The sequence below is a fragment of the Osmerus mordax genome, chromosome 18 (assembly GCF_038355195.1).
Source record: "Osmerus mordax isolate fOsmMor3 chromosome 18, fOsmMor3.pri, whole genome shotgun sequence".
In the NCBI taxonomy this organism is placed as follows: Eukaryota; Metazoa; Chordata; class Actinopteri; order Osmeriformes; family Osmeridae; genus Osmerus; species Osmerus mordax.
Genome location: NC_090067.1, coordinates 14068783 through 14095156, shown reverse-complemented (window position 1 = coordinate 14095156; position 26374 = coordinate 14068783). Strand labels below are relative to the sequence as shown.

Below are 26374 nucleotides of genomic sequence, written 5' to 3'. Positions count from 1 at the left end.
TAACAGCTCATATTAATGACTACTGAATAAGGTCAGTATGGAAGTAAATTAAAGTTTTAAGTTAATTAATTCATGAGTATTTACTAGGAAACCCCTATAGTTTGTTTGCAGTTTACAGCTGTTTCTTACAACATCTACACATGAGGATTCAAAATACTGCACATATGCATTCTTGGCAAACTGATTAGAGGTGTCGAAACTAGTCGAAAACCACAACCATTCTTTGTAGCGTGTCACTTCAGTTCGGTGATAGTTTCTGAGTTAGAAATCCAGTGCTGAATTCAGAACAGAAGTGCAAGAACCAACACCCCCCCCCTCCCCCTCTCTGGAGCTGTTGGGACATGATGTTCCTTTGCTGAACTTAACATGTACACTTGTGCTAGTATGTGTAACATGTTTTTTCAGTTCTGTGATTGGAGTTTGGACATCTGCTGTGGAATTCTCCCCCATTTTGAGCTTCTGTTTGCCATCCTAATCTGTGCGTTGCCAAAGGTGAAGCAAAGTTCCACCAACATGTGTAGTTGGAACAGGAAAACACACAGTTACATCTGCATTCTACATGAAGAGAAGTGTTGCTGCACAGGCAGGGTTTGTATACGATAGACCTGAAATGTTGGATAAGCTTTCAGCCTGTTGGAGGCATTGGACAGACTGTCTCATGCTTTGTTCGGGGGTTTCAGCCCCACTCTGCGGCAGTGTGAGGGGGTGTGTCCGGGCCTGGTGGGGGAGTCCTCTTCAGGCACACAGTGTACGAACACATGTGCTCTAATGCAGAGGAGGTGTGTCCCTTCTCCCTCTCTTGCTAACTTGCTTGCTTGGCGTCCTTCCTTTTGCCTTCCCTGCGTGTGCGTGCACACCCTCTTGCTTCCAGCTTGACTCCAGTCCGGGCTGTTTCTCCCCTGATCCAAGAGAAGGTAGGAGGGATTGGAGTTTTTTACTTTTCTCCACGCTGTCCAAGACACTTTATTACTGCAGGACTGTACTTTTTGTACTTCCAATGACTGGTTCAGAGAGATTAGTTTAAGGGGGAGCTGTTTTTGTACGTTTTGTTGCACTGAATTCCAAGACAGGACAGGACTACTGTCAAAAGAACACATTGTAACATTTTGTACTTTTTGGTAGAATCTAGTTGAAATCCTCTGGTAGCTTGTCCTACCTGTAGTATCTTCACCACTCACACAAGGTACGATACTCAGTGTGCCTGACATCTTTTGTTGTTGATCAGGCAATAATTCAAAATGGTGGCTGGCATGGTAATGCCCATAGCGGACCTCAGGGCCATCTACGAGCTCCTCTTCCGGGATGGCGTCATGGTCACTAAGAAGGATAAGCGCCCCCAGTGCATGCACCCTGAGATCCAGGGGGTTGCGAACCTGAAGGTGATCCGGACCATGGGCTCCCTAAAGTCCCGGGGCTTTGTCCGGGAGACGTTTGCGTGGAAACACGCCTACTTTTACCTCACCAACGAGGGCATTGTTTACCTGCGGGACTACCTGCACCTGCCGGCCGAGATCGTGCCCTCCTCCCTGCAGCGGATCCGGCGCCCTGCGTCCACCCTTGACGTGATGCGCCGGGCGGCCCGGGTCCAGACCGTGGAGGGCCCCACCTCCTACGTCCCCAAGCCCAGGGCCGGTCGGGAGAGCCAGGAGGCCATGGTGGAGCGCCAGGGCTACCGGCACAAGCGAGGGCCGGGCGGGGAGGAGGAGGCCGTTTCGGACAGGCCCCCGATGAGATTCAGAGGCTCCTACCAGCCCAGAGGCCCGACGGTGGAGCCCGGCGTGCCCACGCAGACCTTCTTCAGGAGAGGCCAGGGCCTCCGCAGGGGAGAGGAGCGCTGGGCCGAGGAGCCAGGTCAGGGCAGAGGAGGATTCAGAAGCTCTAATCTCCCACCAGAGAGCAGGGCTGTCAGGCCCCCGGCTCCAGCCAGGGAGGTCAAACCACCTACTCCTGAGATCCCAGTCTCTGTTCCATTGGAGCCTAAAATCCCCAAGGAGGTGGTGGTCCCTGCGGCTGTGGATGTGGAGGTGTTCCCTCCTGCCCTGGCGGCCCCAGCGGTCATCCCTGTGGTGGAGGTGGAGCCTGAGGTGCTGGTGGTGCCTGTGCCTGTTGTGGAGGAGGTAGTTGAGTTGGTGAAGGCAGTGGAACCGGTTGAGCAGGTTGAGATCAAACCAACTGTGGAAGAAGAGGAGCAGGAAGAGGAGCAGGAAGAGGAGGAGGAAGATGATGAAGAGGAGGTTGTTACTGAGGAACTTGTCGAGAAAGCCTCGGCTTGGTTGGAAGAAGAGGAACCAAAGCCTGCCGTTAAGGAGCTGGCTGAAGAGCTAACCGAGGAGGCCATCCAGCCTGCTGTAGTGACAGAAGAAGAAGAGATCATTCAGGCGTTCCACGTCAAAGAGATAGAAGAAGAACCGCACGGAGCTTCTGAGCCTGAAGAAGAGGAGGAAGAGGAGGAGGAGGAGGATGACGAGGAGGAGGAGGAGGAGGAGGAAGATGTGGTCGTTGTCAAGGATGTCACTGAAGAGGAGGATGTGGTCGTTGTCGAGGACGTCCCTGAGGAGGATTCCTCCGACGAAGATTCTCTGCAGGAAGTTGAGATCGAGAAAGATATTGAGATTCTCGAAGAACCCAAAGAGCTTGTTCCAGAAGCTGCCATTGAGGAGCTGGAACCCGAGCCAGTCATGCCTGCCGCTGCAGAGGAAGCTGAGAGCCAACCTGTCATAAACACAGAAGCCATGGAGGTCGAAGCGCCCATCCCCCTCACCAAAGCTGACACACCTGACCCAGATTCTGACGTTGACTTACCTTCCCCTCCGCCCTCTGTCTCAGATGACGTCACAGACCTCTCAGAGCAGCACGTGGACTCCACGGCCGAGCACATGATCCACGAGGAGACCACCGTGCCCGACGCGACACCCGAAACGTCATACATGCTGACGCCGAAAGCCGTCACTGTGACCGAGGAAGTCGTCTCGACAACAACCATTTCTCAGTCGTACGGTGTCGTGGAGACTTCCACGACGGCTAACATAGTGTCAGATCTCGGGCTTGAAAAGCACGCCTCCTTCGAGGCCTCCTTTGCGGGCCCCTCTGAGTGCCCCATCGCTGCCCTGCGGAGCTCCCTGCCACAGGGAGACTGGGGCTTCCTCACTGAGGATCCCCTGGATGAGCAGGAGGTGACAAAGGTCTGGCCTGACTCCCTAGAAGGTTAGAGCTTATCTCCTCCACCCTCCTTCCTGCTTCCTCTGTCCGTGATGTCATAAGTGTTGCTGTGGGAACGGTTTGTGTTTGTAAATATGTTGGAGGAGTTTCTATGGTTAATTAGATTTGATAGTATTAGAAGTAATGGCCTTGTCATTTCACGGTAAACAATGACGATTTTGATATTGCTTGGTTGTGGATGCATGCAACACATTCAATCTACTGTTACATTGTTTTTCCTTTTAAACTCAAATTGATATCTAACTTCCTGTTTTTGATATTTGCATGCGATTGAATTGTTATTTTTGTGTTGTATGTGTCAATGTTGTTCACCATTTAAAAATACTTTCTTTTGAACAGAGGACTGCCAAAGTGCTTGAGATTCACATCCAAAATTTAACCTTGTAAAGAACGACACAGCATATTGTGATCAAAGGTATGGTAACATCTATTCAGTATACAAACACCTAGGCCTTCTTGTCAAACATCTCATTTCAAACTCATGGGAACTAATATGGAATTGGTCCCTCCTTCTGTACCGGCCTCCACTCTTCTGGGTTAGTTTCCCAACAGACTTTGGACACTGATGCAGGAATTTGCGTCCATTCATCCAGAAGAGCATTAGTGAGGATGGGCATTGCTGTCGGGTGATTAGGCGTGGTTAGCGAACGGTGTTAGAATTCATCCCAAATGTGTTGGGGTGTAGAGCAGGGATCTGTGCAGGCATGCCACGTTATCAATCTGTTTAAAACACGTCTGTATGGATAATGCTTTCTGCATGGGTTTGGACCAGGCCAGTTCCACTCAAAGCATACATCAACTTGCTGGAGCCCCCAGGCAAAAACCAGCTCCATACCTCCCCAAAAAATAAGAAATCTTCTAACTTAATGCTCATTGAATTACTTCAATACTTCAAACCACGTTATCAAAACAAATGCACAGTGCTTGGATTTGCTTCAGCAAATACCTTAGGAAGGAGCCAACAGTGTAGCTGTTCTGCTGCTAGCTGTCGCTAGCTCTCATAAGGACTGCTGCTAACTGTCGCTATCTGTCGCTAGCTCTCATAAGGACTACTGCTATCTGTCGCTAGATCTCATAAGGACTACTGCTATCTGTCGCTAGCTCTCATAAGGACTACTGCTATCTGTCGCTATCTGTCGCTATCTCTCATAAGGACTGCTGCTATCTGTCGCTATCTCTCATAAGGACTACTGCTATCTGTCGCTAGCTCTCATAAGGACTACTGCTATCTGTCGCTAGCTCTCATAAGGACTACTGCTATCTGTCACTAGCTCTCATAAGGACTGCTGCTATCTGTCGCTATCTGTTGCTATCTCTCATAAGGACTACTGCTATCTGTCGCTAGCTCTCATAAGGACTGCTGCTATCTGTCGCTATCTGTCGCTATCTCTCATAAGGACTGCTGCTATCTGTCGCTATCTGTCATAAGGACTGCTGCTATCTGTCGCTATCTGTCGCTATCTCTCATAAGGACTACTGCTATCTGTCGCTAGCTCTCATAAGGACTACTGCTATCTGTCGCTATCTCTCATAAGGACTGCTGCTATCTGTCGCTATCTCTCATAAGGACTACTGCTATCTGTCGCTATCTCTCATAAGGACTACTGCTATCTGTCGCTAGCTCTCATAAGGACTGCTGCTATCTGTCGCTATCTGTTGCTATCTCTCATAAGGACTACTGCTATCTGTCGCTAGCTCTCATAAGGACTGCTGCTATCTGTCGCTATCTGTCGCTATCTCTCATAAGGACTGCTGCTATCTGTCGCTATCTGTCGCTATCTCTCATAAGGACTACTGCTATCTGTCGCTAGCTCTCATAAGGACTGCTGCTAGCTGTCGCTATCTGACGCTAGATCTCATAAGAATTGCTGCTATCTGTCGCTAGCTCTCATAAGGACTACTGCTATCTGTCGCTAGCTCTCATAAGGACTGCTGCTAGCTGTCGCTATCTGACGCTAGATCTCATAAGAATTGCTGCTATCTGTCGCTAGCTCTCATAAGGACTACTGCTATCTGTCGCTAGCTCTCATAAGGACTGCTGCTAGCTGTCGCTATCTGACGCTAGATCTCATAAGAATTGCTGCTATCTGTTGCTAGCTCTCATAAGGACTACTGCTATCTGTTGCTAGCTCTCATAAGGACTGGAGCAGTAGTGTGAGCTGGGCCCAGCCCGGCTGTGCTTTTATTTACTTTGTGCATCAGGGCCCCTTTCTCCCCTGCTCTTTGTGCATCAGGGCCCCTTTCTCCCCTGCTCTTTGCATGGGCAGCTGTCCTGCAAGCCTCCTCCATGATTTATGTATCCTGCAAATATTTACAAATGCATACTTTCTCCCCTCCCCCCCTGCTTCTGGCCCCCTCCACACCCCCTGTTAATGAAGAGAAGTTGGGTGTAGAAATGAAGCTCCTCTTATGTAATTTCTTGCTGTGAGCTGCAGAGCCAGGCTTGCGTTACTGGGATTCTGGAAGATTCTTTCATCATCTAGTCAGAGCAGAAATGAGTGCAGAGGCATGTGCTCTATGTTTAACAGTGGGGTGACTACTGATTCCAAATGTATACAGTAAAATGGAGGTAGGCCTATCTATATCACTTAAGCTAACAGAAAACTAGTGATTGACTGGTTGTGTGTGCACCTTTTTTCTGCAACGTGGAGAAATGTGAATGGCATTTGAGGCCTACCAGTTGTGTGTCTATTTGCATTTTCTGCAAAGATCTTGTCAGCACAGGCTACGATTTGTGCAACTGTCTTTACCAACAGAGCCCCCGGTTTTTTTAAACAAGTATTATACAATATAATGACAAACAACTGAAATCCTTAAAACAGTATCATTATATTTATACGATGATCTACTGTATATGACATACAAAACATACCGTATGAACATTATACGTTCTGATATTCTTTTTTCTGATATCATCGGTTATTCTTCCAAGTACTTTTAAAACATCTTTTAAAATGTCCTTGAACGTCTAGTTATATAAAAATGTATTTCCACATGGGTCAGTTGCACACCCTCATGGACACTGTGTCCACAGGCAGCAGATCTTTATGGAATTCCTGCTGCCATCTGCTGGAGGAACAACTTTACTTGTTGTCCATGGGACACTACAGTACACACTGTATATATCTGTTGTACTTTATGTCATTGGAAACAAAACTAAAAAAGTCTTACTTACTCATGCGGTTTATGATATTCCATTTTCAGAATACCTCAGTATAATTAGATTCAGCGTAATGAAGTTCTAGATTCGTAAGGAACTATTGAAAATAGTGGGAAAGGAAGGACTAAATAGATCACAGTTTATAAATATTTGTTTATCTCACAACTTTCTTGCTTCCTTCTCATCATCGTCTCCAAGTAAACAGAACATCCCTTCTCGAGCCTCTCTCTCCACACAGCCTGAGATGGTTTCATGCCGGGGCTGTTTAATGACTAAGCAGAGATTGGGAAATCCCTTCAGCTTTTCCTTTTTTTTGTACCGATCGGGGCGAGGGCTCAACTTCTGCATGGAGTCCAGATGCCACTTTAAATCTGGCCTGTTTTCCCAGCCTACAGCCTGCTGCAGTAATAAACCACCAACAGTAGACAAGGGAGCCTCATGGATTAAACTCAGAGAACTTTCCTCCGCTGTTTGAGTTGTATTGTGATATGAGTTATTTACACGCTATGACCGGCACTGATGATGGTAGAAACTTCATGGAAGCTTTGATTCATCAGAGCCAAGGTAGGAAACTTTGTTTTACCAGTGGTACACTTCTGTGTTTTTACCAAGAGGTGTCAGTATAGAAATACTGTGCTGTGACTCCAGGGCTGCTTACAGGGTGGGTGTATCACTTAACATAAGGAGTACTCCTCATGTAGGGGTTGGGTCGCCAAAACACGGCAAGCCTTAACATCCTCCAGCACAATTAAAAGCACGACTTGATAAGTGAGTGTTTTAATATAACCAAAGGTACTCATGAATTAATCTCTACTCACCAGTGTGGTCATTTGATACAGAGGCTCAGTTGTAGCTTCAGATTTCTTCTGGAGACTTCCAGGCACACCGTCTGGTTGTCACGGGGATCATGTTCCTGTTATAAATCCTAGGGGCGTGCGCCGGACTGAGAACTCTCTCACTGGCTGCCATTTCGTGTTTCACTCTCAAACAGACTTGGACCCACAGAGCAGGCTGTTGAGGGCAGCGCTCAAGGCTGTAGGAACAGCATGTGGAGCCCTAAGACACGCAGGAGGTAGAGATGTTCACAGTATTGTCATGTTCGTTGTTCAGGTCATCAGGGTAGATCTGGGATTAGCTGTGTTTTCCTTAGTCATAGTACAGCCCCTACTGTGCTCTACGGTGTGGTTGTGTTTTCTTTCTACGGTGTGGTTGTGTTTTTTTCTTTTTTCCTCATTCTTTGCCTTTGTTGAAATGAAAAGTGACAGAAACATATACATCTGACGCTCCACTCTGATGGTCTACCAGCCTTCTGTAAGCAGAGGCCCACATTGTACCGTTTAAACCAACTGGCTCCAACTGAGAGCTCTTTGTTAGCGGTTGGTTGGCAAAATAATTTTTTCCGTACTTAGTCTCCATCCTGTAAGAAAATGAACATCCCCTGGTGGTTACACAGCCCGACCCATGGTTTCCATCCAGAAGAAGTTCTATAAAGGTCTTCTAAACCATGTTGGCCGCTTCCACTGGGGACGGTTTATCGCAAAACAACCTCTGAGTATTTATTAATTATCAGTAAGTACGCAGAATGACAGAAACTTGTTGTATGTTGTTTGTAGAATTTACTTGGGTATTTCAACACCAGCTTTGCACACATGTAATTGGTCAGTTTCTCTCATTCTTCCCTTCAGATACGTATAGTATACAGTGAACAGCTGCTCTGGATTCTTTATATAACGTTGTCATTGACTGTGCCTGTGCCCTGTGTTGTGTCTATTTTGGCCCCTTTAAGAGATGCATCTCGTGGCATGGTTTTAGGTGTTGAGTTACACTGTGCCATTTAGAGTGTAACTGACACTCAAACTAAAACTCCAGTATATGGTCTGTCATTTCATTTGGATAAATGTGGTGGGTCGCTGTCCTGCTGGAAGACCAAACCATAGCTCAGTTAGATTTTCCTGGCAGAGACGGGCAGCTTGTGACCTCGACTCTCCAGGACCTTGATGGAGTCCTTGTTGCCAATCACCCTGACAGCACCACAAAACCAACACCAAACTTCACATTGACGATGAGGTTATTTTCTTCATGGTTATGTTTGACTCAAGCCCACTTCTGGTGTTTGTTTCCAAATAGCTCTCTGTTAGTCTCATAAGACCACACAACCTGCTTCCAATCAAAGTTCCAATGACATTTAGCAATCACCATGTGTCTACTTTTGTGGTTTGGTAACTGCAGAAGCTTTCTTCTGGAAACTGTTCCTTTTGGCATGGACGTAAAGTCTGATTATAGTTGTGGAGACATGGTGACACCTTATGCAATTTTCCATTTGTGATCCTTGGAGATTACCAAGTCAGCTATCCTCCTCACTTTGTGTAGGGGTCAAATACACACATCCTCATCCAGACAGATGCATCTCTGCTCCAGTTTTAAATTGAATTATTTGGAATAGTAAAGATGGCGTGGAGCTAGAGCCACTGTCTGACCCATGAAGGTCAGCCTTCTGGCTCACTTCATGTGTGTGTTCTCTGGTCTTTCCCGCCCAGCCCCTTAAACACTACGGGAGCTAAACCGGCATTATGGCCCAGTGCAAAATGACGTCATGGATGAACACTTACTTTTGGAGTTCCAAAGAGACTCATTCCTCCTGCTTGGAAAATCCGTCAGTTACATTTGAGCTGAATTGAATTTCTAGGAGTGACAAAGGTGGAATCCATGTTTTCGAATAAAATAATTTATTCCTTTTTTCGTAATAGGCCTAACCGTTTTTCTTAATAACTGTTAAACTCATTCTTAACGATCAAGTTTAGCGACGTGTTTTATTTGTGTGAGATCTAGCTGATGAACGATGACCATGCTGTTCGTATTTACAGTGTGTTAGATAAATGACTTTTTGGAAGCACACAGGTAAGGAGACTTTTATTGAGAGCATGACCATCTGAGTCGAACTGTTTAGAGAAAAGTGCGGTGTGCTTGGCTTCTGTAAGATCTCCGATTATTTTTACTACAACGAGGCTGCAGCAAGTACAGTCCTTGACCGTGAAGAAGTAAAGGAAAGAATGCAAATACGAAAGAATGATAGGGTAGACTAGACGACTAGTCGGAGAGAGGGAGGGATTGTTAAAGTTAGTAAGAGGAGGAGAGGGAGAGTGCGGGACAGGGCAGGGAGCTCTGAAAGTCTGAGTCACACCGAGGGAAAAAAAGAAAACGTTTGTTCGCGCTGCTATCTCCGCAAAGTCGCGAGCAAGTTGGCTGCCGCTGTCGTTTTAAGTCCGGCACCACACCCCCAGCCTTCCTCTCCTGGTTTTCCACTCCCCCCTCACCTTTCCCCCCGACCCTCCCACCTGTCTCCGGACTGTACAACCACTCTGTTCCAGGCCTCATGCCGTCTAGCCCCCCTGGAAACGTGTTCCCAACCCTGGTGGTTGTGGGGCACGTAGTTACTTTGATCGCTGTTTGGCAGTGGAGGATACGTAAGAGACAAGGTAAGACGGCAAGAAATAATTTTGTTCAATGCTTACTCCTGGCATGGTGACGCAGTTGTTTCTGTCTGACCTGAGGGGTTAGAGGGGGGGGGATGAGATGTGAAGTTTGAGAAAAAGAAACCGGTCACTTCTACTCGTAGTGACTTGCTCCTCTTCTTGTATGTGTGTGGATCACACTCCCTGGTTCCCCCCTTTCCCTCCCCCCCCCCCTCTACATTTCCTGCTGTGTCTAAGGTGGTTAACCCTGTAAATGCTGGATGTAATATGACGACGTGGACCTAGAGAATTCTGGGACGTTCTGCCTCGTTGTATTCCAGACTTGGAGTTTCAGTCTCAGCCATAATATGTCTGTCCAGTGGGTTTAATGACATCCAGATTTGTGTCCTGGTGTTTGAGAAAAGTGTTTCATCCATGGTTGATCTGAGTAGGAATCTAAAGGTTACTTTTGCAGAACTGTTGAGAAGAGGGGAAAACTATTAACATATCACATGAGATGTGAAAATGCTTGGCATATCTTTCCTCTGTTGCTGAAGTCCTTCTGCTTTTGGTTATCCACCAACAGCCCCAACCTCCCTTCCTGTGTGGCTTGTTTACAATGTAAAAAGCGAAAATGTACTTATGCTATTAACAAAGGGCGCTGGTGTGTCTGTGTCGTTTAGCGGGACAGACGTGTCATGTCAAAGTCACCCCTGTCAGCCCCTGCCTCCCAGCCCCCCCCAGCCACTCCCAGCCCCTCCCAGCCACCCCCAGCCCCTCCCAGCCGCCCCCAGGCCTGGCCTGCATGCCTGTCTGGCTGACAGCCTGCAGGTGTGCAGAGACCATAAACATGTTTTACCTGAGAGGGGGTGGATGAAACAAGACTATCAACCATTCACTTAAGACAGCCAATGACCAGTAAACGTGCAGATCCAGTAGTGGGTATTTTAAGTATTAAAGCTGGTGATGTTGTTTGCCTCATAGGGGATGCTTGGTCACCTTCTCCGCATGTGTCTGTCTGTGCAGTGTTGTACCCTGAGAGAAGCTAGACTCTGTTTAGAGAAGACCATCGTATTGCCGTTTCTGTAGCATAGTGACTCTCTTGGCTTTCTCTGTGTGAAGACTAACTTTCAGTACATTGACTGTGGAACACTTGCAGGACTGAGTTGTCTAAACAAACCTCAGTGACCAGCACCTCTGAAGAGGGTGGGGTTTCTATCATCACAAACCACTTAGGCCTACATGTTGGGTTACATTGTCCTAAGTAGGACAATGTTTTATATTGGACTGGAAAAATGTTTGGCAAACATTACTCTGCAAACCTTGGTCAGATGATCTCTTCCTCCTTGTGCTAACATTCAGCTGTTTTGCATGGGAGGCATGTTAGTGTCACCACTGCACCAGGTGCAACACAGACTATGCATAAAGGACTGCCTGTGAGTTGCAGTGTTTATTAAGTGTAAATGTCTCATACTAGACCTGCTGCAATTGTTGTGGTTTGAGGGAGTGGCACCGTACTTTGACAAACACGCTATGAACTGTACCCTCAGTACACTCAAATATCAACCTCAAATACAGGCCAACACTGGGAGGAATACGTGATGTGTGAAGGAGAGAGATGGCAGGTAGACTGTAGGTCAGACTTGGGAGATGTGAGTAGGCTAAAGGTACTTACCCAATGCCAGTTTAAATAAAGCACACATGCTGATGGCCACACAAACACACACACACACACAGGTCAACAGATAATGATTTACTCCATGGTAACCACGGTGTGTGTACCCTAGTTACAGCCAAAACAAGTTGTAGTAGTTCCCCTCATGGTCTGGGACAAGTCCTTTAGACCCTATAGGAATGTGTGTCAGGTTGTGTGGACGTTAATAATACATTTTTACTTTCAAAGCAGCAGGATTTGGAGTAGCCGGTTAGCTGTTTCACATTTGATTTGGTGACGCGGTGAATCTTTTGAGTGGATCTGTTGTGTACACTGAAGATGATGATTCTGCAGTGATAAACACTTTGTTTAAGTTCTATGGTTGCAATCTTTGCTTTATTAATTATTGTCAATTGTAGTTCAGGAGTAGTTTGTCAATTGTAGTTTGCCTTGAAATGACAGTGTAGTTTGTTTTAGTGTGGCGTTTTGAAGCTTCAGAAAGTTGACAGAGCACTATAAACGTTAACATCTCGGTTTTTTATTGGGTCTTTATCTAATCCATTCATAAACCCCCTGGTGCATCTCTTCCTCCAGGCTCAACACAACACACTCCTTTGGCCCTGTACTCAACATTGTCTCATCTCTGCTACTCAGTCTCAGTCCACACACACTCACACACACTCACACACACTCACACACACGCAGACACAGGTGTGGTTGCAAAAGCAGTCTCCAGCATTTTGGCACGTCCTCTTGGCATGTCCCTCCTGGGGGAGTGTAAACACTCCAGGTGTGTTCTCTGAGCGCTGTGTTGTTATGTCTCATAGGATGAAGATTACGCCAAGCGACCACGGCCTTTCGGAAACAAAACTGGCTTAATCTTGTCAGGGATAATGCCATCAACTACCTCCGCTTAGCACTGGACACGTCCTCCATCAACCCAACACTTTTATCTATTTACTTTGTTTATGATGAAAAAGGGTGTCTTACTGATAGATTGATAAATTGATAGAAACTATTCAGTACATTCTTTATATGATTAGGAATTAGTAGTGTTTTGAATATGAAACAATTATCATGTAGCCTTAAAAATAGTTAGTCATTTTCTATTGATTCTATTCAAGTTTTAATACTTTTTCATACATTTACATTTACATTTAGCAGACGCTCTTATCCAGAGCGACTGACAGTAAGTACAGGGACATTCCCCCCGAGGCAAGTAGGGTGAAATGCCTTGCCCAAGGACACAACATCATTGTAATGGCCGGAATCGAACCAGCGACCTTCTGATTACTAGCCCGATTCCCTAACCGCTTAGCCACCTGACTCCCTCATACAGTAGCATGTTAACTCTACATCCTTCCATTGTCAACAAGAGTAAGTCGGATCAGAAACTATCACTGACATGCTGTTTTATGACTCAGAGATTTAGTCTTACTGTTCATATTCAAGAAAACCATGACGATTTGACTAAATTATAAATGACCTTGACAGTTGTATTTAACTTGGAATAGGTTTTGATGTTATTATCTGTTTTCCATATACTTTAATTTTGATGAAGGATATATAATAGGGAACATTTTAAACATTGAAAAGAAATTGGCACACTGCCCAGTCTATAAAGTATAATGGTTTACATAACTGCTGATTCTAACCATCTCAGTCAACTTCAAAACACTGTGTACACAAACTATGCCAGTTCGTCAATCAAATATCAGTGTGGAACTTCCCCTCTCAATTGATTTTAATAATTTTTAAAAGGTATGATTGATTACCAAGTGTTTAGGAATGATTTCTTTCAACAGGATATTTACCCCATATTTGTCTTTGTTTTAATAACATTAAAAGACACTTTGGAGAATAAACGTCATATGTCTGCTTTGTCATTCTAATTACCAGTGAGCAACATGGACCATTACAATGTTATAGATGATTATTAACACAGCACTCTAAAGACATTTAGACACTGTATGAGCGTCGAAAGAGCAATGTTGAACACGTTTTATGTAGGCCTAGTAGCCTATATTTTTGATTGAAAAGGAAATGTTTCAAAATGGTAGGGTTTCACAAACAAGTGTGGCTTTGTCTTTTTTTTTTTTGATTAACAACTTTTTCAACAGTCGAAAGTTGTCAGGTGACTAAAAGCTGTTGCCATAAGAATGTGAAATGTTTTTTTTGTGTCTGTCATCGCTCGACAGTGTCATATTTAGGCTACAACGCCTTTATGCGACAGGATGATGTAACCTATGAATTCATAAAGAAAATTGACTTGGCTGGTGTGCTTTTTTGTCGTCAACTAGAGCATAATAGTTTGGATTTAAACGAATTATATTTCACATCAAATTCGATTTTAACCGCGTTTTTAGGTCTTCATTTTTTCGACAATGCCAGCCTGGTCTAGACTATTCCAGAGTGCTTTGCCTAATGGTGGGAATTTGGGGGAAAACACGCATTAGCTACACCCTCATGTTAAAAAGAGAGAGGCTTCTTTCCCCACTGTAGGCAGCGCGGGTCTATGAAAATCTTTTGGCTGGATGTCCTTCACAGGACAGTTCCAGTGTTCAGGTCTGCTGTGTACCGAGGTATAAGGAACGCGTATCGGACGGCAGCGAGCAAGCGCTCATTTAACAAATCACAACAAATGAAAAAGGGCAGGGCCCTGGAAAGTTAAGAATTGACAATTTGCAATATGATACGACCCCTTGTTTTTTTTCACTTTTGTTACGCGTAGGACCTATAAGAAAATCTGTTCGGAGAGATTCGAAAGGAAAGTTCGCTCGGTTGCGCGCCGCACTTTAAGAGTCCGTGTGCTCAGATGGCGAATAGCAAAGAAGTCCCCGCCGCAGCTATGACTTCGATTGGCGCCTTGGACCGTTACATAATTTGTGGACGCACAAATTACATTCACGAAATGAGCTGTGGAGAGGTGGGCTCACATTTGTACAGCAGAATGTGCTGCGCAGGTAAGCAGCTGTTCCAACTGTGTTTCTTTTCAGGGGGAGGAAGAGTTTTGTGAGGGTCGGATATTAACCTCATACCAACTACGTGAATATGTTGTTTTATGGTAATGTCTCGATTAGACCTAAGCTGCCCAACTGAGATTTCTGCCCTACTCAGAAACTCAGAAATCCAATAGCTCAATACCCCCACAAAGAAGTTTGTTGTTCTTAATGTTGGGTCTTCGGGCTAAACCACACATATTTAAAAACTAGTTGATGGACTCCCAGTTTCTGAATGTTTTGGTCTGTTGTCCTGGTAACAGCTCAAACATGACATTTCTCAGCAGGACTGTCCAATAATATGAGTCACATTTTATCCCGCTATGTTGTCCCTGGATAGACAACCTACAGTAGTCACAGCTTAGATTAGCAACGTGCCAAAACATTATTGGTTTTAGAAATAAAAAGTAAATAAAGTAAAATATATATTTTTGTCTTTGTAGTAATAGATGTGTCATTTACTATTTTACCCAGAAGAGGGCGACACAGAGCTCAACAGACTGCTCCACAGCACGGACCGCTGTTACACAGTTACAACTACACTTCCACTACATGATTAAAGCACCTACTATATCACTTTTTGTCTGTCGCTTTGGATGAAAGTGTCTGATGAATGACTCTGCTCCTGAATGGTTGTCTATCACTCAACTGTCAAATGTAGGCATGGAGACAGTCATTTAGTTTATTTTAGATCCATATGATGGATGAATGCCATTGTTTTGGCTTCTAGTGTAAAATACATTTTAAAGATGTCAATGTCTTGTCTGGGTTGGCATCCTTTGTTACATGACATTTAGTCATTTAGCAGACGCTCTTATCCAGAGCAACTTACTGTAAGTACAGGGACATTCTCCCGAGGCAAGTAGGGTGAAGTGCCTTGCCAAAGGACACAACTTCATTTTGTGTGGCCAGGAATCGAACCGGCAACCTTCTGATTAATAGCCCGACTCCCTAACCGCTCAGCCATCCGACCCCCATACGGCTTTGTTGTTGTGTTGTAGTTTCAAAATACCTTCACTCACCACCTCCAGCACCGAGGGAGGTCTTCTGGGCATGTGCAGACAGCCTTGATGCATGATGACAGTGTTTGGAGGAGAGAAGTCAGGAGTTATTGGGGACTGGAGATGTTTTGTGACTGTTGGGCCACACCCTGTGTTCAGCTGTGATGAGGAACACAGCTCCACAGGGAGTTCTTATAACCAGGTGGAATTGAGGATTTTGGATTTGGAGTAAACGGGATTGCTAGAAGGATCTTGTTCATAACACAAGGTCTCTCACAGGTTGATATGAAGGATCATCGATAGGTTGCAGCCTGCAGGGTTGTTTGTAGTTATGTGGTTAGACTGACCAGAGGCATGTTAGTAATGCAGGTGGTGGTTTCCATAGACCCATGTTTTCATCAGCCTCTTAAGAAGCGGTCTCTATCTACAACCGCTCACCCCAGCTTAGTAAATCAGTATCTCCATGTGTACACGTTGGAACCGTGTTATTTTTGTGTTTGTTAACATTCCAGTCTTCTGCAGTATTCGCTATCGTGCTGTCGCATGCACAGAGATGGTTTGGTGGGTCTCAGGAATTGAGGCGTTTCTCTCCGGGTGTTTGTGATCAGGAGATGTCTCTCTGCGGAGAGGGAGGGGAACGCCCCGAGGAAGAATGTGATGGATGTCAGGTCTCTCCTGGCATCTGACCCATGTTCATAAACCTATCACCTCTCACGTATCTCGGCATGGAATCTATCTACCGCAGGGGAAAGATCCCAATAGAGCCGTGTTTAAATCACCCCAATATAACTGCTTTTAAAGAATAACACAGGTTTATTTGTGCTTTTGAGTATTTTAGAAATGTTACAGTGAAGTCTCAGTTTAGTGAGATATGCCATTACGTGCCAGTGATGGATATAAAAGTGTGCCAGTGCTCCATTTGTGGTCATATTTGAATATGATGGATAGCCGGTCGTTGTTCCAGTCTGGCCGCACTGCAGAGTCTCCTCTGGTCCCCTGTGCTTGTTGTATCTCCTGTGTTGTCCTGCTTTAGGTGAGTAGGATTCTGCCCATCGGAGGCTGTGTGTGACAGGTAGGGGGTTTATTTGAGGGATACATAACACAGCGCCTGAGGGGGAAGTGGCGCCTGTCAGGGATGGACTCAGCTGGTCCCCTGCTCAAGCCCCGACAGGGAACTGCCGGCAGCAAACATCCAGAGCATTCTGCTGCCTGTCACGGTCTTGGAGGCGATGTCTTCTTTAGGAGAGAAATCAGTTTTTCCCGGTGATGAAGGTGTCAGAGATGTTTCCTAAGATGAAGATGGACAGGAGAAGAGGGCTGGTCATGTAGGAACTTAAACTACGACCTGCACAAACAACCTCCAAGCCATTTCTGGGTTTTGTGTGTGTCAAATATTGAACCATTTATTATTTGCTCTCGGATGAATTTGTCTGTAGAGGATCATCCAGACAAGGCTATTAATCTTAGTCTACCACGACTCTAAATTCTTTATGGAACTCCCACTCAAGACCCACAATGCCTTGCTTGTAAGCAGTCTGTGGGTGCTATTCATCTCATCTCTGTCTGTCTGCCGTCTTCAGATCTACTGCTGAACAGCCTCCAGCCAACCACTCCAAAGAATGCTGGGACAGAAGATCTGATACCACTTAAAGAAACAAATACAAGCCAAATGCTTGAATTCAAACTCTGAAGCTGTTTACTCCTTGAAATGCTTCTTGACTTTCTGGCGTCCGTACCTACTGTAGCTTGTGTGTGTGGCTTTCCTGGCGGAAACAAGCATCCCAAATGAAGGGGATGCCCGTTTTTTTACTTTGATGGAAACAGGGACATTTAGCCCAGTGGGATTGCTGTGATGAGGATGTGTGTTGAAAGGCTCAATGAGGCCTTTGTGTCGCAGGGCCTGGTCTGGTCTGCTACTATGCAGGCCTGGCATTCTGTGTGAGTTGTGGTGATGTATTATGGCATATAAATGGACCTTCACTAGACACACTTGCAGCGTCTGTTCTAACACATTGTAGTAACTCAAGTAAGAAGAATAGTTGTCAGTGGGCTGTGACTGTACGGCTCACTAATTCCATGAAGTCTAAGAGAATATTTGAACACAGTTGCTCTTCTTAGCTGTGGTCTCCCTCCTCTGTGTCTTCTTTCAGTTTAGGGAAGAGGAGGGCTGGGCTCGGAGGTGGGGTGGAGCTGGGCTGGGAGGTGGGGTGGGGCTGGACTGGGAGTTGGGCTGGGCTGGGAGGTGGGCTGGGTGGGGCTGGGTGGGCTGGGTGGGGCTGGGTGGGGCTGGGTGGGCTGGGTGAGGCTGGGAGGTGGGCTGGGTGGGGCTGGGTGGGGCTGGGTAGGCTGGGAGGTGGGCTGGGTGGGGCTGGGTGGGCTGGGTGGGGCTGGGAGGTGGACTGGGTGGGGGTGGGGCTGGGTGGCCTGGGAGGTGGGCTGGGAGGTGGGCTGGGTGGGGCTGGGAGGTGGGTTGGGTGGGCTGGGTGGGCTGGGTGGGGCTGGGTGGGGCTGGGTGGGGCTGGGTGGGGCTGGGAGGTGGGCTGGGAGGTGGGTGGGGCTGGGAGGTGGGCTGGGTGGGGCTGGGAGGTGGGCTGGGAGGTGGGTGGGGCTGGGAGGTGGGCTGGGTGGGGCTGGGAGGTGGGCTGGGAGGTGGGTGGGGCTGGGGATGGGAGGTTCTTCTTGCTTCACATACCACAGTGAATGGCAGGTCCTGACATTGCATTTAGCAACAGTTAGAGAGAGGGAAAAAAAAGAGCTTGAGCAAATAAAGGAGGAAAACGGGGAGTGAGAGCTTCACAGAGGAAGTCCCACGATACACACACCCACCAGACATCCTCCGTCCAGCCCAGGAGCTACAGCAGGCTCAGCTACAGCAGGCTCAGCAGTGTGTGTGAGGTGGCACAGCTACTGTGAACCAGGATGGCAGCGCAGCCAGTCTTCAGGAGCTCCTGTAGCAGTGTGGGGAGTGATATTGTGTTCTCAGAGGAGAAGGGATACTACCAGGCAGCTCTTAAGGCCACTGATGGAAGAAAAGGTATTGTCTATCAGTCTAACGGCAGTCCTGCTGGGAGTTTTGATCAGTTTAGATATGATGGGAATTCTGCTTGTCTGTGCTTTGTATGTTGTGTCTGTTTGTAGGTGTTATTATATATACAATATATGAAATGTTTATGTTTATTATCTATACTTTGTGTCAGACGTTTTTATGGGTTAGGTTTAGGACTAGTCCTCTAGTCCAGTTGGTGTGAAGAAATGTGGTCAAATTAAAATGTCTTCGGTTCTGAGTTCTTTTTTGTCATATACATTTTGAGTTGCCTTCCATTCCTCAGTACTACAGGCCATATGAGTTGCAGACGAAGTGATATCTATGCATCTCACCTCAAACATGTGTGTTAAGTCTCAACATAAAAAAGCCTACATTCCTGGCGCTGAATGCGTGTCTATGTGAACACAGACACAAAAGAAATCACATGAAAGGGATGACTTGATTCAAGCTTCTATTATCATGTTAGAAACTGAGAAGGGCTGGGGAATGTTAAGTGTTGGTTTGGAATCCCCTCTGACCTCTGGCTTCTGCACACACATGTCAACAGCAGGAAAACAGATGGGTCCTTCATAGGTACTGAAGGAAGAATTCTTAAAACAGAAGTATTTGTGCTTGAATGCCAGTCTGATAGTAAGAATTCACTTTTTGTGCCTTGCTTAAAGTCCTGCTTTCTAGATGAAGAGATCCTCTTTGATCTGAGAACCTTATCTTGGGCGATAAACCCTGTTCCTCCTCACGCACGTCAGGGATTGTTTCCATGTTCTCTCTGGGCTTCAATGTGATGCCAGTAAGAATGTATATAATCCTCATTTCAACCAAATGCTGTTTGGGCATTTGATAGAGTGACCGTTTGTTTGCCTTGACAACTACCTACTCAGCGGCCTGAACAGAACAGAGAGTGATGTGAGGAAGGGAGAGGGACTCTTGGAAGTTGATCTGTCCACTTCAGAGTAAAGATAAATCAGAGTAGTTGCTTGGTGGAGAAACAACTCAGTTTCACAACACCTGCTGGTAATACTGTGTCCCCTGGTCAGAGTAACAGACCCCTGGTCAGAGTATAGAGCAACAGACCCCTGGTCAGAGTAACAGTCACTCAAGCATGTGCTGTTTTAGAGACCCTTTATCCATGGTCTTGGATGCAGTCATGCATAGTTTGAGTTCTTCAAATATTTAACTGCAAAATCCTGAGGTTTCATAAAAAACTAAACATTGTCGCAGTTGTACACGTCCAAGGTTCCCACCCAAAGGTTCCTCCAAACAGTAATATAATGAGATATGTGAATATAAAAAATACAGTATAATAAAGTGAGCGTCCTTCTCTCCTCACAGATGAACGAGATCGGGTCCAGAAAAAAACCTTCACAAAATGGATCAACAAACACCTGATGAAGGTATGAATCTGACACACACACACACACACACTGTCCTCTATACACACACACACACACACACACACACACACACACTGTACTCTACACACACACACACTATCCTCTACACACACACTAACACACACTATCCTCTACAGACACACACACACTAACACACACTATCCTCTAAAATCAGTCGTTGATGAAGGTATGAATGTGACACACTATCCTCTACAGCCAGTAGCTGTTCAAAACCTAACCTCCACTAAACCAGAAGCAGTCTCCTAGTGAGTGTACATGAGGGAGACCTGCTGTAACTACATCATGACCTGACAGCCGTTCTCTTCTGTGTGTGCTTGTGTGCTCTGCCAGATCAGAGAAAATGCAGTAGTTGATGACCGGGGGAGCAGTTTGTAATAGCATGGTATCAGATGTAGACTGAGGGAGAGAAGGAGTCATGAGGAGCCGTGGGCGTCCTCAGATGACCCAGACTGCCTGTGGCTATGGAAAGCACTGGGGCTCATTTTCCATTTATTTCGCTTTCTCTCTGGGGGATTAGTGGTGGAAGAGGGATCAAACATGCAAATGTTAAAATGAACGTGCACACTGCATTTTTACTGCTACGGTTTCCATAGTTAAAAAAAACTCTTCCTGGAATCACGTTGATGTTTTTCTAATTAATGCCCTTTTCTTCCCAGAACAATGCAATGCACGCACTAGCTATTCCCAGTGCGTGTGTGAGAGTGACTAATACACATGTGTTCTGGTTTAGGCTGGTTCTGTGTGTGTGTGTGTGTGTGTGTGTGTGTGTGTGTGTGTGTGTGTGGGGGGGGGGGGGTTGGGCTGGGGTCAGGTTCCACATCTGGGCTGCAGACACTGGAGTTGAGGGCGATGGGGGGTGGACAGGGTTAGGGTTAGACCCAGGGTGATGGGGGGTGGACAGGGTTAGGATTAGACCAAGGGCGATGAGGGGTGGACAGGGTTAGGGTTAGACCCAGGGCGATGGGGGGTGGACAGGGTTAGGATTAGACCCAGGGCGATGAGGGGTGGACAGGGTTAGGATTAGACCAAGGGCGATGAGGGGTGGACAGGGTTAGGGTTAGACCCAGGGCGATGAGGGGTGGACAGGGTTAGGATTAGACCAAGGGCGATGAGGGGTGGACAGGGTTAGGGTTAGACCCAGGGCGATGGGGGGTGGACAGGGTTAGGATTAGACCAAGGGCGATGAGGGGTGGACAGGGTTAGGGTTAGACCCAGGGCGATGAGGGGTGGACAGGGTTAGGATTAGACCCAGGGTGGGGCTATGAAGGAGGCGGACAGGGCAGCAGTTTTTTGAAGTAATGAGTCCAAATTGATTGTTTGGGGAGAACTGCTCCGAGTTATAATAATGAAGATGAAAACAGACTCTGGATGTTTGCTGCTCGGACCCTGAAAAATAAGATAACAATAAAAACATCCATAGGAAGAACAGCAGGACTTTATCAAGCTACCAAATCTCTCTTCATGTCATCTGTCCATCGCAGTTAAACGTGCCTGTTTGTTCTAGTCTCTTCACCCTCATTGTTCACAAGAAGCTTCGTGATCTTTTATTCCTCTTCTTCATTTCTAACTGTCTCTTTTCACCCTTTCCCTCCAGCACTGGAGAGCTGAGGTAGGTGCTGTCTCCAGGCCTGGGCTGCGTGTGTTTGATAGCTGTTTGCCCCCTACTGTGCTATCCTCTAACCTTGAACCTGCCCTACCTCTGTCAGTCTCCCTCTAAGCCCACCCCCCCCCCCCACCTGCAGACAAAGTTCTCAGAGTCTGATTCATTAAAACTTTGTGTCAATGATGCATTTAAACTTAGATAAACATTTTAGTTGAATGATTTATGATCATGCAATCTGTTTGGTGCTAAATTAATCCATTTAGGCTATTAGACAAATGAAACGATTCTTAGTAGCTTGACCAATTGCTTCTGCAGTAGCCTAAATCTCTGCCCAATGTTGATCAATCATGCCCTCCCAGCACCCTATAATCAGCTACTTGATTGGATAATCATCAGGTTGGTGCTTCTCGCAGCAGGTAGACTAAACGCTGTGATTGCATCTCTTAGGTAACCTGTGGAGTATGGTGTGTGTTTATGTTGCTGTGTGTGTTGCACAATGATAAGATACAAATATACAAGTTCATCAGAGTAATCTCAGATGCCACGATGGTTACGAAGTGAATCGTCAGTTTCTGACACTAACAGGGTGAGTCACTCTCACATAGTTTAGACGTAACAGGCGTGAACATCAGTACAAACGAAACGACAAGACCTCACTAAAACACAGGAGGCTTTCAGACTGTTGATCTTCAGGTCAGACAAGAAGAAGAGACAGATAAGACACATAAAACTGCGACTCCTCAGCAGATCAGAGTTTCTCACAAACACAGCTTTGTTTGAAGTTGTTTGCTTATGTTGGTTTCTACAGCATATGTAGATACAGCAGTTTTTATAGATACATGTATCTATAAAGACAAAGAAGCTAAATCATGTAAAGTCTTTGTCTAACTGTTCCTCTTGTTCTCCTTAGGCTCAGCGACATGTGACAGACCTCTACGAGGACCTGAGAGATGGACACAACCTCATCTCCCTGCTGGAGGTTCTCTCAGGAGAGACACTGGTGAGTGCATCTGACCTCCCATGCTGGGGTTTGACCTCTGCTTCTACAAACCCTGGTCCCCTCGCTAGCCCCCCCCCTCCCACCGTCTCCTCCCACATCCCACTCACTTCTGTTGCTTTATCAGTCCTACTGTGGCTGCTCGACTCAGACGAGGCTGTCTCTCCACAGCCTCGTAGGGTTGTTGTCATCCTCTTCTTGCATGTGTTCAACTGAAAACTTTTAATAAGCGGACTGCAATCATTTCAGTACATGCTCTAAAGGTCGGCCACAATCCGACCAAACATCAATGCATCGACTGTGTAATTAATCTCTCTGGCGTTTTAACTCACCATTCAGTGATAACTGCTTAACCACAAGTTTTCCTACTTTGCTTCTTCTCTCTTGTCGTAACCTCTCTGCACTGACTTGTTTGAACCCTGATTTTCCTTTCTATAATTCCTGTTTGCTGACCTTTTGCCCTGACCTGAGCCCTCTCCCTGTGCCCTCTTCTCTTGCGATGCTCTTGCTGTGGTAGCCAAGGGAGCGTGACGTTGTCAGGAACGTGCGGTTGGTGAGTGGGGCTCGCCTGCGGGGTCTTCCTGCTGCGGTGGAATGTGTCACTTCCAGGTGGCTGCTGGATGGTGCATGATGTCACTTCCTTGTCTTGTGCCATGTCAGCGTTTTGTGCAGTATCCAATTCCAACTCCGTGTTCTGATACTCTTATAGATGAGGAACGAGACTAGGTTGGTTCTTGTATCGCTCAGAGTGTTTTCACTGCATTCTTCACCTTCAGTCAGGTATTTACATCTGTGCTCCACTGCAAGTTGGATTAGTAAACTCTAGGTAGACCTCAAACAACACGGAGGAATCCAGTCTGTTGACATGAACTTTATTCATTGCAAATGCCGTAGTGACGCCACTGCAAGCCAATGAAATATCATCCAGCTTGTGATTGGCTTGTAGCTTGTGATCATGCACCAATACATACAGGAAGTATCTTCCTTCAGATCATGATGATGATGACAAAGATGAAGATTATGATAATGATTTCAGCATGATGATACTGATGCTGGAGTACCTTGGTTACTACACCAGTCTTTAGCCTTGGAGAAATATTAATACATCACTGCTTGGAACAAGGAATCTGCTTCAAAAGAGCAGACTTTGCACATCAAAAGCAATGGCTTATTATCACATTCAGGTGTCATTAATCTGTTAACAAGGATTCCTATGTGTCTGGATAGGCTTTTGGAGGAAATGGTGGACATGATTGATGATTGGAATAAAGTTATCAAGATTATCATTGTAACTTATTTTCCTCTTATGATATCAATTTTCCTGACTCGCATCCTAAATGCCTTCCAGTCGAATCACTTACTAGTGTATACTATGTATGAAGTGATGAAATTGTCAAGTAGCGATATTACAAGATATTGTACCCTAGCTTCTCACTACAGCAGTAAAATCTTAACTTGAATTGCTTCTCCATTGTGCTGGAGTGTTGCCATGACAGATTTCTGAAACAAATCTTTCCTCTCGTGATAAAAGGTGTTTGTGAATCCCGACCACAGTCATCGGGCCTTGCTCTTCTTCTCTGCAATATTTGATTGTTTCTCATGTTTGCTGTGTGAACTCCTTCTGAAGTCGGGTGTGTTCTCCTCCGCAGCCAAGGGAGAAAGGACGCATGCGCTTCCACAAGCTGCAGAACGTCCAGATCGCCCTGGACTTCCTCAAACACAGACAGGTAGAGTCGCATCAGCATCTACTTCTGATCGTAACTGACACTGGATGGATCTGTGGTGAACCTGCGGTTCTAAACACCTTCTGCGGCAGGTGAAACTGGTCAACATCAGGAATGACGACATCGCCGATGGCAACCCCAAGCTGACCCTCGGGCTGATCTGGACCATCATCCTCCACTTCCAGGTGCAGTATGTCTGACGCTTCAGCGGGGTTACCCTGCAAAGACTGTCATATTACAGTACTAATATTACTGATACTCAAGGTATTTACCTAAAACCGTGTGGTTAAAATGGTAATTACTGTGCAGGACCTTATAATTCACTCCCTTTGAAATGGCCTGAATTGGTAATGGTCACTAACAGAGAATTCCCCTCAAAGTTAAGTAGGTAGGTGATGATTCATTTAGCAGTTCAGATGATTTAAAATAAGAAAAAAACAAGATCACAAGGAGATCCTTTGACTGCTGTGCTTAAACAGATTTTTCTTTGGGATTCCACTCCAGTGTGACTCACCAGTTTAAATGAGGAAGCAGAGAGAGGGAAGCAGAGAGAGGGAAATGGGTGTGGCAGGAGATTAGTCATAATGATTTACCGCTCTCAGAAATATGGTCAGTATAAGGAGAACTGGGTGATCTGGGAGCAGGTTTTTCCTACAGAACAAAGGACCTTTGGGCAATTTCCTCTGAGTTTCCTCTGGGCGGTTTGCAGTTTGATGAGGAAGAGTGGTATAACAGGCAACTCTTTTCTCCACCCTTTCCTTCTAGAAAGCCTGAGAGAGATATTAAAATGCATGTGACAAGTCATCAGTAAATGAAATGACTCACTGTTCCGTTGCTCTTGTGTTTTGGCTCATGACTCAGAGACACCAAAGATCATTGTCGCGCTTTATGGTTTATTTTGTTTGGTATGTTGTACAGTTTGTACCAGTTCTTTCCATAATTCATTGTTACGTGTACTCCAAGCGAAGGTTGCAGAAGGGCCTCGCACGAAGCTGTTAACTCAATCACTCAAAACAGTTGTGAACTATACGACCAGCACTCCTTCATTCACCAACTTCCCAGTTTTGTCCTTGGTCAGATGGTACACGATTAAAAACACATTTTTGGATCACTCCTCATTTACCAGAAGCACAATCACTCATAACGTCAAAGAACATTTACATTAGTATAGCCTGGTATAAATGGATGTGTTGTCTATAGTGTGCACTGTCTGACAACCTGTCTCCCCTCCAGATCTCAGACATCCAGGTGAACGGCCAGTCTGACAACATGACGGCCAAGGAGAAGCTGCTGCTGTGGTCTCAGAGGATGACGGAGGGCTACCACGGCATGCGCTGCGACAACTTCACGTCCTCCTGGAGGGACGGGAAGCTCTTCAACGCCATCATCCACAAACACAGGTCAGCCTGAACGCCATCATCCACAAACACAGGTCAGCCTGAACGCCATCATCCACAAACACAGGTCAGCCTGAACGCCATCATCCACAAACACAGGTCAGCCTGAGCCTACAGCATGCTCCAGTGTTTTGTTTGTCGAATGGGGAAAGGTACTACAGGGGCTACGTGAAAGTGGAAAATAAATCATGAAATCATGAAAAATAAATCATGAAAATATGGGTATAAATATGTGTTTATACAATATAAATACAGGTATAGGAGTACCTGGATTAAAAAAATCTGGAAAAGGAGGTACTGAATCCAGAACAGTTTGAGAACCACTGCTGTGGTTGTCCACTGCAGCAGGCTGTAGCTCAGATACCCTGTGAAAGGCTGTAGCTCAGATACCCTGTGAAAGGCTGTAGCTCAGATACCCTGTGAAAGGCTGTAGCTCAGATACCCTGTGAAAGGCTGTAGCTCAGATACCCTGTGAAAGGCTGTAGCTCAGATACCCTGTGAAAGGCTGTAGCTCAGATACCCTGTGAAAGGCTGTAGCTCAGATACCCTGTGAAAGGCTGGACCTGGTCTGAAGTGGTTGGGATATTCTGACATTTAGGTGGACTTGAAATAATCATTTCCCTAATCTACCTTAATGTGCTGGGCATCCTTGGACCATAGGTTTGACTCGTAGCAGTTCTTCCACATTCAGGTTGCATGTTTGAATCGTC

At 46.0% G+C, this 26374-nt stretch overlaps 2 protein-coding genes across 3 annotated transcripts in view; both read left to right on the top strand.

Moving 5' to 3' along the window:
• pleca (plectin a) overlaps positions 1-26374 on the top strand; it is a 64008-nt gene that overhangs the window by 13616 nt on the left and 24018 nt on the right. Inside the window, exons 2-6 of the mRNA XM_067255341.1 lie at positions 19861-19922; positions 22457-22546; positions 24193-24270; positions 24360-24452; positions 25501-25667. Coding sequence (XP_067111442.1) covers positions 19861-19922; positions 22457-22546; positions 24193-24270; positions 24360-24452; positions 25501-25667 — 490 coding nt within the window. The remainder of the gene's footprint in view (positions 1-19860; positions 19923-22456; positions 22547-24192; positions 24271-24359; positions 24453-25500; positions 25668-26374) is intronic.
• On the top strand, positions 835-13393 carry LOC136961862 (cyclic nucleotide-gated channel beta-1-like). 2 transcript variants are annotated; one of them, XM_067255343.1, is made up of 4 exons: positions 835-914; positions 1226-2063; positions 2127-3204; positions 12313-13393. In XM_067255343.1, the coding sequence occupies exons 2-4, from the start codon at positions 1239-1241 to the stop codon at positions 12315-12317; spliced, it is 1908 nt and encodes a 635-aa protein (XP_067111444.1). In that variant the 5' UTR covers positions 835-914; positions 1226-1238; the 3' UTR covers positions 12318-13393. The 2 variants fall into 2 exon arrangements, with proteins under 2 accessions (XP_067111444.1, XP_067111443.1); XM_067255342.1 differs by having other exon boundaries at positions 1226-3204.

Coding starts and splice junctions, on each gene's coding strand:
- LOC136961862 (XM_067255342.1), top strand. CDS start 1,239: ATGGTGGCTGGCATGGTAATGCCCATAGCGGACCTCAGGGCCATCTAC.